Source organism: Mustela lutreola, chromosome 15, assembly GCF_030435805.1.
Source record: "Mustela lutreola isolate mMusLut2 chromosome 15, mMusLut2.pri, whole genome shotgun sequence".
In the NCBI taxonomy this organism is placed as follows: Eukaryota; Metazoa; Chordata; class Mammalia; order Carnivora; family Mustelidae; genus Mustela; species Mustela lutreola.
The window spans coordinates 4114651-4129911 of NC_081304.1; the positions used below are offsets into that span (position 1 = coordinate 4114651).

General features: G+C 58.6%; 1 protein-coding gene across 7 annotated transcripts in view; it reads right to left on the reverse strand.

Moving 5' to 3' along the window:
• Positions 1–9247: 9247 nt before the first annotated feature.
• SEPTIN9 (septin 9) overlaps positions 9248–15261 on the reverse strand; it is a 144044-nt gene continuing 138030 nt past the window's right edge. For all 7 annotated transcript variants that reach the window (XM_059150301.1, XM_059150300.1, XM_059150303.1 and 4 more), the window contains 2 exons: positions 12210–12261; positions 9248–11141 (listed from right to left, as the gene is read on the reverse strand). In XM_059150301.1, the coding sequence (XP_059006284.1) occupies positions 11006–11141; positions 12210–12261 (188 nt within the window). In that variant the 3' untranslated portion in view covers positions 9248–11005. The remainder of the gene's footprint in view (positions 11142–12209; positions 12262–15261) is intronic.

Here is a 15261-nt window from a genome sequence, read left to right on the forward strand (position 1 = left end):
AATAACATACAAAATACATTTGTGTGTGTATGTGTGTGTGTCCGGTTTTCTCTGTGACACAAGAACCACCCCCACCAGGGACACAGTAACAAATTCATAAGTCATTTAAGATCCCCCCTCTCCCTCCAAGCCATAGCCAATGCCTGGCTCTTCAACATCTCTCTCAAATCTATCATCTCCTCTTCAGTCTCTGCCTTATGCCAGATTCTTTTTATTTTTTTTTTTAAGATTTTATTGATTTATCTGACAGAGAGAGAGAACACAAGCAGGGGGCGTGGCAGCGGGAGAGGGAGAAGCAGGCTCCCCCCGAGCAAGGATCCTGATGCCAGGCTTTATCCCAGGACCCCGGATCATGCCCTGAGCCACCCAGGCACCCCCCATTAAGCCAGATCCTTAATGCTTCTCACCTGGGTCATCACAGATCGTCCTAACTGGCTCATCTCCTGTCCTCATCCAGCATCAACACGGTCTTTGCGCAGCTTATAAAGAACGCTGTCTAAAACCATACTGTCCAATACGGTAGGCAAGTTTAAAGCAAAATTAAAAATGCAATTCTTCAGGGGCACCTGGGTGGCTCAGTGGGTTAAAGCCTCTGCCTTCGGCTCAGGTCATGATCTCAGGGTCCTGGGATCGAGCCCCGCATCGGGCTCTCTGCTCATTGGGGAGCCTGCTTCCTCCTTTCTCTCTGCCTGCCTCTCTGCCTACATGTGATCTCTCTCTGTCAAATAAATAAATAAAATCTTTAAAAAAAAATGCAATTCTTCAGATGCCCCAGCTATATTTCAAATTTTTAATAGGGTCTCACGGCTGCTGCGCTGGACATCTCCATCATAGAACACTGGAAAGGCTGCCGGAAGTTCCCTTGCACAGCACTGTTCTGGAAGCAGACTAACTGCATCATTTCCCTTCAGGAAAGTCTTCAGTAGCTCCGATGGTTTGCAAAAAGCAGCCAAATTCCTCACCATAACCCCCAAGGCCTTCCTAGCGTGGCCCTGCCTGCATTCTGAGCCATCTCCTGCCCATTTCCAGATTTCCTCCCAGCTCCACGGAATTATGTGCTTGTCTTTGACCACTGTGCACTGCTTCTCTCTCATGCCCTGATGCTCCCCACTGCCTCAGCCAAGTGCTGCCCCTTCCCCGGGCGCTGTCTCTCCGGCGTCCTTCCAACCTTCCCACCCCCGCTCCCACAGCCCCTGGGCCAGCTCTGCTCTGAACTAGACTTACGAGACGGTCATCTGTCTTCCCCACCACGTACAAACTCCCGAGAAGAGATCCTGCCTTTTATGACTTAGATTCCCCATAGGAAGCATATCACCGGCACGCAGAGGTTCTCCAAACAAACCTTCCTTAAATGAACAAACAGGTAATCACATGAATGGAGGCCAAGGAGCATGAGTGGCGCTCGAGCGTTCAGGGAGCAGTAAAGGGACTGGTTAATAACAGAGCCTGGGAGGTGGGCCGATTACACCTTGCGGCGGGTTTCAGTCTACACCGATGATCAAACTGGATGGATTCTGGGCTTTGAAGTCATGCACAATTGCAAAGAGCAAGTTCAATTTCCTTTGGGAGCTGCCGAACATTAAATTAACCTTTTTAATCCTTGAAAAGAAGACAAACGCCGTCTGCACACTTTGTGGGCTCTGCAGCTGCCTGGGGTGGAGGGGGTGAACGCCAGGCTTTGGAGCATTAAAGAGAAAGCTATTAGAGCCGCGTATTTTTTAAAAGAGAGAGAGCGTACAAAGAAGAATTACGAGAAGCCCCCGAAATTACAAGTGTGGGTTACAGTAATTGCTAAATTACAGAGTTCCAGCTTTATTAGACACACACCCCCTCGGCTTCCACAGATTTCTAGGGCTGTCTTGAGCTGACAAAAGCCAAAAAGCTCTGTGGGAGATGTGGCAGGGAGCTGAGTGGGGCTAATGGGAGCCCCTCTTGTGGGCAAGAATGGGATGCAGAGATCTGGTCCAGGACCAGGCAGTTTGTGCTTTCTAGTGGTGAATTCCTTTGGTGGGGGGGGACAACGCACCATGCGCTGGGGTTTGGAGGGTGAACTAGGGTGTTCACATTTTCCTACTACGTGGAAGCAGACGTGGCCTGTGGCCAGTTAATTTGGAAGTCCTGAGATGTCTCCAAGGGTCTGTGAGGGGGCCGGTGTCAGCGGAGAAAGCCCATCATCATTTGCTCCAATCACAGCAGTCATGTCTAAGCTTCAAAGATATGTTCTGCCATCTTTGAGAACTACCACCCACCTCTGCACACCCAGACCCACTTGTTCAACAGCATTCCCCCTCCATACACCTGCCCCCTGCCACGCCAGCCACATATGAGCACACTCCGCCCACCTTTTACATAGAGACACACATTAACTTTATCATGCTGCCATCTTCTCTCCCAATCACTAAAGGGAAAGGCCTCATCTTACCCTGAAAGCCAGTAGTGAAATGGGTCTAATGAATGCAGCATCCAAGCCTAGAGCCGGCTCAGCTGTGTACTGGATGAGCTCAGCCCCTCCTGCTCACGACCTGAAAGAAGGGTCATATTCTTTTTCCAGGAGAAATATATTTATTTTGCACTCTCCTGGGTTTTTTACACATAACATTTGGGGTAAATAAAAAATTACATGCAAAGAAGCAGGAAAATGTGACCCATAATCAGGAGAAAAATTGTCAGTAGAAGTAGACCCAGAGATGGCTGAGAGGTTAGAATTACCAGACAAGAACTTCATGATAAAGATGTTAAAAAAATCTAGAGGGGGAGGTGGGCAGCATGTGTGAACAGGCCTGGGCAGCAGAATGGGCACCCAAAGGGGCTGCAAACAGCTCACTTTCTCCTCTGCTGTCAGTTCTACCCTTCACCTTCTGGCTGGTTTTCATTCCTTTTTTTTTTTTTTTTTAATATTTTATTTTTAGGTAATCTCTCTGCCCAATGTGGGGCTTGAATTCACAATCCTGAGATCAAGAGTTACATGCTCCACTGACTGAGCCAGCCAGATGCCTCTGCTTTTCATTCCTCTTGACTCCAGGACAGAGAAGCAAGTTAAGGCCATCAGGTCAGCTTCAGCATGTTGGTGATAATGTTGGTGATGGTGATGATGGTGGTGACAGTGCTGAGGGTGATGATGGTGGTGATGACGATGGTGCTGGTTATGGTGGTGATGGTGATGGTGGTGACAGTGGTGAAGGTGGTAATGGTGATGATAATGATGGTTGTGGTGATGGTGGTGATAATGGTGATGGTGGTGATAATGGTGGTGATGGTGATGGGTGATGGTGATGGTGGTGGTGATGGTGATGATGTGATGGTGGAGATGATGATGGGGGTATTGATGATGGTGACGGTGGTGATAATGGTGATGATGATGGTGATGATGGTGGTGATGGTGATGGTGGTGATGATGGTGATGGTGATGGTGGTGTTGATGATGGTGATGGTGGTGATAATGGTGGTGATGGTGATGGTGGATGATGGTGATGATAGTTGTCTTCACCGGCTTGAGAAGATATAAGAAAATACCATAGACTGGGTGGCTTAAACAATAGAAACTTATTCCTTATACTTCTGGAGACTGGGAAGCCCAGGATCAAGGTGCTGATAGATTCTGCTCCTGGTGAGAGGGTTTTCATGGCTTGTGGGCAGCTGCCTTCTCACTGCTCCAATGGCCTCTCCTCACTGCGCACACAGGCAGAGAGAGAGCTATCTTGTCCCTTCTTATAAAACATGAATCACATCCTGAAGAAACCTAGTCACTGGCCAAGGGCCCCACCTCCAACTTCCATCACAATGGACGTGTGAAATTGGGCAGGACACTGATTGCAATCCCAAACCAGGGGGCTCTCTCAATCCCGTTGCTTCCCTGTATCCTGTGCTATGGGGCACGCGTGCTTGCTGGAGTACTCACCTGTGCACACGCAGACGCATGCTTCTTGCTCTGAGACCACAGGCAGCCCAGCGCGGTGACATCGAATATGGCTGTGTTGAGCCCCACTCCTCCCACGGAGGGTGGCAGCAGAGGAAGGGCTGCCCAAAGCAGCTTCCAGAGTGCAGGGCCCCCAGAGGAGGAACCCTGGGAGCAGGCCTCCACCACCGCCCTGCTGCACGAGCTGTCTCCTCATCGGGACAGTGGCGCTGGCAGCCCCTGATGGGCCTTCTCCAAAGGCACCATGGGAGTGGGATGCACTGTAAGCCCTGAAGGGCTGGACAAAGAAAGAGCAGGGCCTCTGCTACAGGGAAAGACTTTTCTCTCCCCTACAGATCTGGCTGCCCGGGGGAGCTGGAGCTCCAGACAGGACCGTGAGGAGGAGGGGTGGGGAAAGGCAGCAGCTGGGGAGCAGGAGGGAAGGGAACTTCCTGCAGGATTCTGACCTGCCCCAGAGCCAGAGCAGGGATCCAGTGCCCCCCTTGGGTTAATCTGGTTGCAAATCCCGAGACTCAGCAACGCCCCCTTGAGGCCATGTCCGCAAAGCCCACAGCTGACCCTCTGGGAGGCACTGCTGGTCGTACCCCCACCCAGCACTCAAAGCCCCAGTTGCAGCTGGCCGGAGGGCAGAGTGTTCGCTTCTCCTGGCAGAGGCCCCCCCGCAGCCCCAAGGCCCCCTTCTCCAGAGGGAGACGCAGAGATGCACCCTCTGTCATGCCGGAACATGCCGGAACCCTATCTTCCGCCATGAGACCAGCCTGTCCCAGACCCAGTGGGCCCAAGACACAGACAGCCTTTTTTTTTACATACTTATTTTTAAAATTGTGGTAAAATAGAACATAAAATAACCATTTTAGCCTTTTTTAAGTGCACAGTTTGGAGGCGTTCACATTCACACTGTTGTACGGCCGCCATCGTCATCCACCTCCAGAACGTTCTTTTTGCCCAAACTGAAGCTCTGTCCCCATAAACACTCCCTCCCAACCCTCTACCCCAACTCCTGACACACAAAGACGTTCTGAGGGCCATGTGTCCAGGAGCCACCCAGCCAGGGGCACCACCTGGGGCCACGCCTCCCCCAGCCCCCTCAAGGGGCTCTGGGCAGGCTGCAGAGGCCAGGTCTGAGCCGTGCCCAACCCGGCCTGGCTGGTGAGGCTGCCCCTGGGGTCTCCCGAGTGCTCCAGCTCCAGACTCAGCTCTGCCTGCGTGGGTCCTCGACGCCTCCCCAATGTGGTCCCCCCCATGTGGCTGTTTCCTTCAGGGGACTTGGGTATTTTCGGGGGGCAGGCTCTACTGAAGTCATTACTCAGGGAGATGGAGGGGCCATGGAGGTTTCCCTGGGCCGGGTCTGGCTGATCAGCCTGATGCTGTTGTCCCCCCTACCAAGCACCTCTGGAGCGGGGAGGAGGGGGGAGAGAGGAGGGAGGGGGGAGGAGGGGGAGGAGGGAGGGGGGGGGGAGGCGGGCATGGTGGAAAACGGGCCGCCGTGCCGCCGTTCCCTGCCAGTGACACTCTCCAAGTAATTAGTTTTTAAATCAGGCAGACGGTTCAAGACCCACTCACTCTGGGCAGCTTTAATTATTCATACTCCCTCTTTATTCTCATTATTTACAGCCGTCCTCGCTGACGGGAAGACGCTTTCTCCCTGGGCTCCGGGCATCCATTCAGCCGCTCTCTTCTGTCGGGATCCGCCCCTCGGCGGGGAAACGGCGGCTGAGCGGCTGCCCGGGGCTCTCCACAGAACCGTGGAGGGCTGGCCAGGACCCCTGCGTGGGGGACTTTGGGGATCAGCTGTCCCTGTAGGTCCCCCATTATCCGACCTTTCAGGCCTGGAACTTCTCCCTCGGCACATAAACCACGGTGACCGATGATCACGAGGCTGTTTGGGCCTTCCTGTCCCTCCCAAAGCTGAGGGACTGATCAGGGTCATCTCAGACCATGAGTGACCCAGGGCAGGGTCCAGGGGCCATTGCCCCCTACCCCCCCTCCCCAACCCACCCCCTCTGGCCTCTGGGGCGTCCCCAATATATGATCAGCGAGAGGTGACCTGCCGGTGTCTCCCTGGCGGACCCAGTCGGGAGACACCCAGCTGCGTACTTGAATCTACGTGGAAAAGGAGCTCAGAAATGAGCATTTCGGTAACAGGGTCCAAGCCGTGCTCTGTGCGTGAGCCCTGAACTCCATGAGACCCTGACGGCCGGTGTGCACGACCTCACGGGGACGCTCTGCCCTCCCACGTGCCAAACGGCAGTGAGAGCCTCGAGGGGAACAGGCAGGAGGGTGAAGGACGGGTCCACGCGATCCCGGGGCCCCTCCTGGCTCTGGGTCTACACAGACCCTGACAGCATGGGCTTCAGAACCATCTCCAGCAGCTTCCTGCCACCAGGCACCTCTTTCATCTCTGAGGACAGGGATGGCTCGACCCTCGGGCCCTCCCAGCGCGGCCCACGGACGGGGGTGAACCCGTAGCCGTCCACAGTGAGGCAGGGGTATGGGATGGGCTAATGTACTGCCACGAAAATCACGGTCTCCAAGAAAACATAATGAAGTAGGAAAACCCTCCCTGATCGTGAAAACACCGGTTACAAAGGGGAGGGCTCGGTCTGAGCTCAGTTTCGGAAAGACCGACACAACGAAGTTCGCCAATGCATTTATTAATTAATTAATTATTATTATTATTTTCCCCAATATGTTTTAAAGCACTTCTGTATCTCCTATCCATTAGCTGGTGGACTGGCATCAGGGGGTTTGTGTTCGCTGTTAGGGTGGTTGTTTTCTGGCTTCTGTTTTCACACTTTCGACAGGGAGCAGGTAGGGCCAATATGATCAGAGAGAAGCTGAGACGTCTTACTTTCTGGAAAAGGCCAGCGCCCTCGGAGTGCAGGCAGGGCAGGGGGTCTGCGGCCTGCCTGGGTGGGCGGAGGGGACCACAGCCTCCCTGGGGCTCTCCAACGACAGGCTCTCAGGTCTGGGCCCCTCACGGGGACAGCTCCATGTGCTGGTGTGACGCTGACACCCGCATCCCTGAAACAGCTGCCTCTGCTTCCCCGGGCCCCTCCCGACTGGGGTTGGGGCCGTGCACACACCTGCAGTGTTCCAGGCGCCAAGGCAGGAAATGCATCTGGTCTGCTCAGTGAGTCCCAATTTCCACCGTCTGGGACACCCAAGCTGGGCCGGACCTTCTTAGAGGCCTGTCCCCCTTCCCCTTCCTCAGGGGGTTGGTGTGGGGGTGAGCGGGGGAAAGGGGGAAGGAGAAGGCCGGGGACAGAGGGCTCCTGCCTGGACCAGGCAGTCTCCTCTGGGAAGGATCCGGCCACCTGCTAGGGGTGAGTAGGAGCTGGGGACCCCTGCAGGGTGGTCCCCAAGACAGGATGCCTCCAAACCCCTCAGCTGTTCACACGGGGGTCTGGCCCGAAGTCGGCATGGCACCCCCTCGCCCTCCTGCCCCCCCAACTTCCTCTTCCCAGTGCCCCTGAAACCAAATCAAGCAGGACACGAGGCAAAGCAGAGGAACCAAGATGAGAATGACGCCAGCCCCGCCCCCAGAACGGGCTCTAGGAAGGATGGTAGGTTTTTCATTTCCTTGTGGGTTTGTTTTTTCCTGGCATCTCCCACATTGCTCATCATCTGCTTGGTTCATGTCACGTTGAACAATAAGGGGGCACATCCCTAAATACAGATCTGAAGAGAGACCCTTTAGCTGATTTCCATCTGGTTTCTCCCCCTGGTGGGGGCCACCCGCATGGTTCCCCCGGGATGCAAAGGCATACACAAGGGAGGGTCTGGAAAAGCACCCCCTCCCCCTCAAAAACTGCCCCTTCACTGAATCCTTCTCCTGGCTTGGTCAAACCCTGCAGCCCAGAGCAGGGAATGTGGGAGCATGGGACACCTGGTCCCAGCCCCCTGGGGACATCCCACCCCCACAGGTGCTCAGAGCCAGTCTGACACTCTGGCTGGCCGTGGAGGCCCCTGCTCACCCCAGGATATCTTGGCACCAGCCCAACTCCTTAAGAGCCCCTTGGGCGGAGGAGTCCAAGACCATGACCCTGATCGGTGGGAGGGGGCAGGGTGGTGTGGGGTCTCCACAGGGTAAGCAACTTGTCTGGCTCACCCAGGACCTTCCAGGTTTTAGCACTGAAAGTTCCAGATGCCTGGAAACCCCACGTGTCCAGGTAGACTGGGACAGCTGGTCACCCAGATGGAGAGCAGGGGATTTGCTTGCTTGGGTGGGAGAGCCCCCATCGCCACCGGCATTCCTGGGCTGCCCTTGGAGGGACGTGCAGGTGGGCTGGGCAGAGCCCGTGTCCTGGTCCCCGTCAGCCTGGTGAGTGAGGGACCAGCAGCGCCAGGGACGGGGAGCTGGCCAGACCCGGTAAGCCAGCCCCTGGGGGAAGAAGCCAGATTCCAGAACGGAGATCAAGGCTTGGAGAGGGCGTTGGGCCCTGGGGGGGGGGGGGATCAGGCCCAAGAGAGCAGCTGCCGGACACGGGTGTCCAGCAGGTGTGAAGATGGGGGTGGTTTCAGTCTGGAGGAGGGAGAGGAGGGGAAGCCTCAGCGTCAAGAAGTTCAAGAGCGTCGCTGAGAGCTGGGAAGAGCCCTGAGATGAAGGTCCCACAGCTCCGCCCTGGTCTGATTCTGTCCTCCCGTGCCCCCCACAGGGGTCGGCAGTGCCGGACAGACCCCAGACCCCAGAAGCCCGCGGTTCATGGGGCCTCCGCCCACTGACCTTCCGCAGAACAAGCCGACCTTGAACCCACATCCGAGCCCTGCTGCGGGGCCCTCTGCAGCCACCTTGTCCCTGGGGCCCAGCGACAGAGGGGGGTTACTGGATGCCCTGGGTTGAAGAGCACTTGCCCCTGCCCCCAATTCATGTCCTCAGACAGAACCTCAGAACTCGGCCTTATTTGGAGACAGGGTCTTTGCCGATGGAACTGAGGAGACGAACCCATCCTGAAGAGGGGCCCCCAAACCAACAGGGGTGCCTTCCGCAAAATCGGTTTCTCGTCTGCAAGGAGGAAAGCCGGCGCAGGCCGGGGCAAAGGACAGCCTGCCGCACGCCCGCCGCGGACATTCAGCCTCAGGAACCAGGACAGAATGATTTCCGCCGTTCGAGACGGCCCGGCTCAGGGTAGCGTGTTATGCCCAGAAAAGGGCTCCGGCCCCCAACACCCCGGGGCAAGGGGGAGGGCTGTCGTGCAGAGCCAGGCGCCCATGGCAGCCTCCGGAACCTCTCCCTCTCCTCGGGGCCGCGTTCTCCAGGAACAAGCCACTGGTAGGGAATTACTGTCAAATTCTGACCAGTTTCTACGGTTTGATCTGATAGGACAAAACTGAACTAGAGAAACTTTATTTCCGACAATACAGGAACGGAAAAGGCTTGCGGGGCCTCGCGGTGGGAAACTTCCCGCCTCCTTATCCATTCGGAAAGCTTTGCCCTTGGCTTTCCACATACCCGCGGGCTTCTGACCTCCCCGACACCGGCTTCCCCATCACGAGGTTGAAGAGCCCCCCGCAAGCACCGCCGGGCCGGCTTTCTCCCGCGGGGAACCGCGCCTCTGGGATCAGGAAGAGGAGCACGTGCCCCCCCCCGCCCCCGGCAGGTTTGCGTTTGGACATTTATTTCAGGAAATACAGTCTCAAGACTTTGTTATTTATACAAAAAGATGAATTTCTCAGGAGGCACATAGCAAAAGGCCACTGTGGAAACAGGTGCCGGTGAAACACCATTTGCCGAGATCTGGCTACAGAGAAGGAAAGCGAGTCCGGCCCGCCCGAGGCTGCCCCCCGCGCCCTCGCCCCGCCGCCAAAGGTGGAGGTTTCCTTCGCAGTCTGGGTTTTGGCAAAAACGTGGCAATTCGGCAAGTACACGGTTTCGCTAAGGGGTCCTTCCTGTCTTAGGTGGGGAGGGAACACACAATGCAAGGACATCGTACACACGCACACACGTGTGCGCACACGCACACACACACACTCCCCCGCACAGGCCTGTCTGCATCCCCTTCCCTCCCCTTGCAAGAAGCCAGCCTGGGCTGCAGCCCAGTGAGGGCCCACGCACACCTGCCTCCTGACCTCTCCCTCCTTGGGGCGGGGCGTATTTACGATGGGCTCTGGGGTGCGGGAACCCAGGCATATTTAAGGTGACAAAAGCTCCCGGGGTCAAGGTGTCAGAGCAAAGCCTGGCCCAGGAGGGCTGAATGGGTGTACCCCGGGCGGAGCATCTTAGGCCAGAGATATCCAGACAGACAGACAGACAGAAACACTCTCGCAGTCACGTGGGGCGGTGCAGGCAGGCGCTGGGGTCACCTGGGCCGCTCTGAACGGCCCAGCCCCCTCCTTCCCACATGGTCACATCCTCTCCCTCAGCACCTCCACCGGATTTCACCTGCTGGGACCTTCCCCCAAATCACGGGGCGGGGCTGGAGTGGGGGGTATCTGTTCCCTTCCCCTGCATGCTCAATCAAAGTGGGGGGGGGGGGTGGAGAGATGAAGAGACACCCCCCTCTCTCCGATGTGTCCCCAGTGCCGGCGGCGGGGACAGCGGGGGAGAGAAGGCGGGCTCGTGGACGGCTGAGATAAAGGCACTTTCTGCTGCAGGACGGGCTCGCGGGCGGGCACTGCCGGGCCTCCCCGCTTCTAAGCAATTGGCAACTTGCATCTCATGGAATTAACTAGTCTCCCCTGGGGCGGGAGGCCAGGGGGGAGGATGTCTGAGTTACGGGTCTGAGTTATGGCCTGGGCCGGGTAGGGAGAGCAGGCAGGAAGGGGCTCCAGGCCGGCCAGGCCGCCCCCCCCCCCCCCCGCGACCCGCCCCGCCCAGGCCTGCCTTGCTCAGAGACTGGGGCCTGGCGCTGGGCCAGAGGCCCCTCTCCTGCCCCTCCCGTCCCGGGACCAGGTCCAGGCCCCGCACGGAGCGGCTAAGGACGCACACACGCAGGAGGGCGCATGTGACCTCGTTACTGGGCGGCGTGTGAAGGGGCGGAGAGCGACGCAAGTGGAGGAAATTATATAAAATAAAACGGGGCACGTGGGCGGGCCTGGGGGCGGTGCTGGAAAGGGCGGGGGAGGGGCGGGTCCCGGGGCAGGGTGGGTCTACATCTCCTGGGCCTCGGGCCCCTTTTCCTCGACGCCGTTGGCCATGGCGTTGCTGCCCTCGTGCAGACGCTTCACACGGTAGGCTTCGAAGTGGATGCTGCTGGTGATGTCCTTGATGTTCTGCATGTGCGTCCTGGGGGGGCATGGGGGGACACGGGCACTGACCCCACAGAGCCGGAGCCGGGACTCCCACTGCCTGCTCCCCCAGCACCCCATCCCTCCTGCCTGGCTTTCAGGGGGCCCCCCAGGAGGGCTTGTAAGGCCCAGCCAAGTGGGCCCAGGCTGGGGTACGGCAGGGGGCGTGGGGGAAAGCAGTTTCCACAGTGACCCAGACCCTCTCGGAACACCTATGTTCTATCGCACACGGCCCCCTTCTCTCCATGCCAAGCCTGTGGCCAGTCCAAGGGTACGGGCTGGGTGCACACTCAGAGGGAACAGCGTTCAAATGTCCTTGCTGCCACCAAGAAGCACCAGGTCCTGGGGCTACACCCTGAGCTGGAGTGCGGGTCGACCCTGCTCATCAGTCCTGTGCCCAGGTTCCCCCTCTCTCACAGCCCAACAGGAGACTCGGAAGGGCCTAGTGGGTGTCTTGGGCAGTCAGGCTGTCCAACACAGTGGGGTCACTCCCAGAAGCCACAGTCCACCCCCCAAACCAAGAGCCGCCCCCACCCAGGGACGGCCACTTAATGCCTAGAATGCACCCATCTGCTAACAGAGAAGCCAGGAGCTCCTGGTACCACGGCAGATGCCCCCACTGTCTCATCACCCGCCCAGACCCAGCCACAAAGCACCTTCTCTAACGACTTAAGGGCGGCCACTCCCTATCTGAGCTCAAGGAAAACTAAGGGAAAGCCTCAGCCAGGTCAGAGTGGTGGGGTCAGAAGACACTGGGATGGCGATGGGGGACACGATCTCCATGCCCGGCACGAGAGACGCCCGGGGCCCAAGGCTGCACTGCCGAGAACCAAGCCTCTTCCCTCTCGGGGGCGGGGGGCCTTCACACAGAGTAAGAAGGATTTTAACTTCTGCTTCATTTCCACGGAGCTGTTTTAGACAATGGGCTTCCGAGGTCCTCCTGGGGGAGGACGGGTCAGCTACTGTCCAGCACCTCTGGCTGCTCCCCCACTGCCCGGACACCTGACTTCGGGCCCTCTCAGGGCCTTCGGGGGGCCAAGACCAACACCCCACAGCCCTCTCTCACCTGATGAGGAGGTCCCGAAGGTACGCAAACTCACAGTGGGTGGTGTTCTCGACTGAGGAGACAAAAAGAGCTTTAAGGTCACTCGAAGCCCCTCCCCCGCCCTGCCTCTCCCCTCCCCCCCAGTAGTTCAGGAGCCAAGAGAAGCCTGGGTGGGTGGGTGGGTGGGCTGGTGGGGGTGGGAGTCCCCACCCCACAGGGGAGCACTGGGCTCCCACAGGCACCGGACTCTGCAGACACCCTGAGGCAGGCCCTGCCAGGCGCCCACCCCCCAGAGGGTTCCCGTCCAGCAGGGCCACTAGGGCCACTGCTCCTCACTGGGAGCTGGGGGAGGGGCATCTCCTGAGAAGAGCAGCACGTCCCAGGGGACCCTGAAAACAGGGAGTGGTGACAATGGAACCAGGCAGGGACCGAAGGTGGCATTTGGGGAACCTGGGCCCTGCTGGGCCTTCTCCCATGCTGGTCACCACTGCCGCTGAGCTCAGGAACCCTACGCTGCCCGGCTACATGCCGATGCCCAAAGCACGGGCTGCAGGACAGCAGTCAGCTCTGTGGACGTGGGAGGACCGGCCCCCCAGATGCCTCCAGGTCCCCCCGAGAGGCAGTGTCCCCGCGCCCCCGAGGGCTCTGCTGCAGGACTCATGTGTGTCATCAAACCTTCATGCACCCAACACACCACCAGGCCTCCCCGTCTGTGGTCTTGGGGCATCGGGGCTCAGAGCGCAGGGAACGGGCCTGTCTCCCCCATCGCCCCCAGGAAGCTGGGGAGAAAAAGCCCCGAAGCCCCAGGGTCCCCCCCTTGCCAAGCCCTGCGATTTTCTTCCCGCGGCGGCCTGCCCGCCACAGCCCGGCCCTCCTCCCATCGGCACGGGGCTGTGCCCGCACTAGAACCTTCTGCCGACAGACTCACACGCAGCATTGCTACTGACGTGAAGTGGAAAGAGCTGGCGGGAAGATGGGAGCCCCACGGCTGGGAGTGTGCGCGTGGGGCTGCTGCCTCTCCTGGCCTCTCTGACCCTCAGTTTCCTCCTCTGTAAGGTGGGACTCCAACGCCACCCACCTCCCGATGAGCTAACCACGAGCTCTCTCCCACCCCACCCTCCTCCTGAACACGCCAGGCAGTTTCCGAGGATGGGTGCACCGTCTCAGGACGGCGAAAACCAGGATCAAAGAAACAGGACCAGGGACTGAGGGACAAGGAGGACAGCGGGCACGTTCACCAGGCTGGCCGGGGAAGAGCACAGGGCAGCCCGGCCTCGGGTCAGTTAGAGCAGGCAAGGCCCAGGAGAGGAAGAGCCGCTAGCTCAGTGTGGGGTCCGGCTGGATGGACGCGGAGGGGGGGGAGGCAGAAATCTCCGGGGTGCTCACGAAGGCTGCGGGAGACCCACCACCCTGCAACGGTCCCTATAGGGGCCACAGGGCCATTTCTCACAACCCCAAGGTGAGCCTGTGGGCCGGAGTTGGCCACCAGGGGGCAGCAGAGGTGTATCCAGCCCTGGGCAGCTGTGTCCCCAGTCCCCATGGGCCCTTCTGATCCCACACTTCTCCACCCTCCAGAACAGGCACCTGCGCCAAGAGTTCCTGAAGAGCATGGGGTAGAGATGAAGAGCATGGGGTAGAGATGAGGTAAGCCTGACAGAGAGACCGCCCACGTGGCCGGGACCTGAGCGGCCGCAGAGACACCCCTAGAGGAGGGGAGGGCTGCGGAAGCGCAGATCCAGGAGACGCTGGAAAACACCCTGCAGCGGGTCTGTGGGCCGCTCCACGCCTTGCCCAGGCTTTGGCAGGGCAGGGGCGAACCCTTGGGTGCCACAGCCTGGTCCTCTCTGCAGGAGGGTGCAGGGTCAGCCGCAGGGGTGGGAGCGGGAGGGGGAGTTAAGCAGGCATCGGGATAACGTATGTAAAATGAGCAGGCACAGAGGGAGGGAGCTCCCTGTCCCGTGTCGCAAGGATCCCTTTCTTAAGGGCGTTTGCTGCCCCAAAGTTTCACAAGTCTGAGACAGTCCGTCATTTTGCTAAGGTCCTGACACACAGCACCCATCTTAAGGATGGTGAAGATGAAGACTGAGGCCTGGGGGATCGAGGGACTCGCCCGGTGTCACGGGGGTGGGGGGTGGGAGACAGGGGCCCGGCGGCTGGTGAGCACCTTCCAGACCTGTCCACGCCGGGCCCTCAGCCACGGGAGCAAAGACAACGTGGACCTTCGAACCTGTCCATTCTGCATCCTCTGATCTACAGAGGGAGACGGACAGAGCGGAGGGTGAAGTGGTGCCCAGAGCAGCCTGCCGCGGGCACCACCACCCAAAGGGGGTTCAACTGTGTCCCCCAAACCATGTCCAACAGCCGACGCCCTCGGCACCTATGAATGGGGACTACTTGGAGAGTTTTTGTTTGAAGATGTAATTAAGGTAAAGACCCTAAGAGGGGATCACCATGGATTTCAGGGGAAGCTAAGCCAATGACAGGCAGATGGCCTCCTGAGCAAGAAACAGAGACACAGTCCGAAGGCTGAGTGGGGACTGCCGACCGCCCAAGGGACACGGAGGATGGCTGACAGCCACCAGGAGAGGGGCCTGGAGCACGTTCTCCCTCAGGGGCTCTGAAAGGAACCAGCCATACTGATGCCTTAACTTCTGGCCTCCAGAACCAGGAGAAGACGTTTCCGTTTCAAGCCACCCAGTCTCAGTCATCCGTTACAGCAGCCGCAGGACAACAAGATGTGGGGTCCCGGAAACCTTGGCAGGGGGCGCGCCATTTGGTTCTCACAGCTGTTCTCACAGCGCTATTCCCAGCACTGTCCTAGGCCCAGAGAGGTGGAGCAACTTGCCCAAGGTCACACAGCATGGCTATGAAACACCAAAACCCAGAACTCGGCAGGACCCCTCAGGGCTCCTTCCTTTTCTCTCTGGATACTTCCCTGTCCCCTGGGAGATCGGGGTGAAGGCACAGCTCCATCAGCTAACGGCCATGGGCCCCAGACAAGCCACTGGCCCCCTCCCGGCGGCTGAGTGCGGCGATGCCACAGATGAGGCCCCGGGAGCACCCGGCTGGGGCC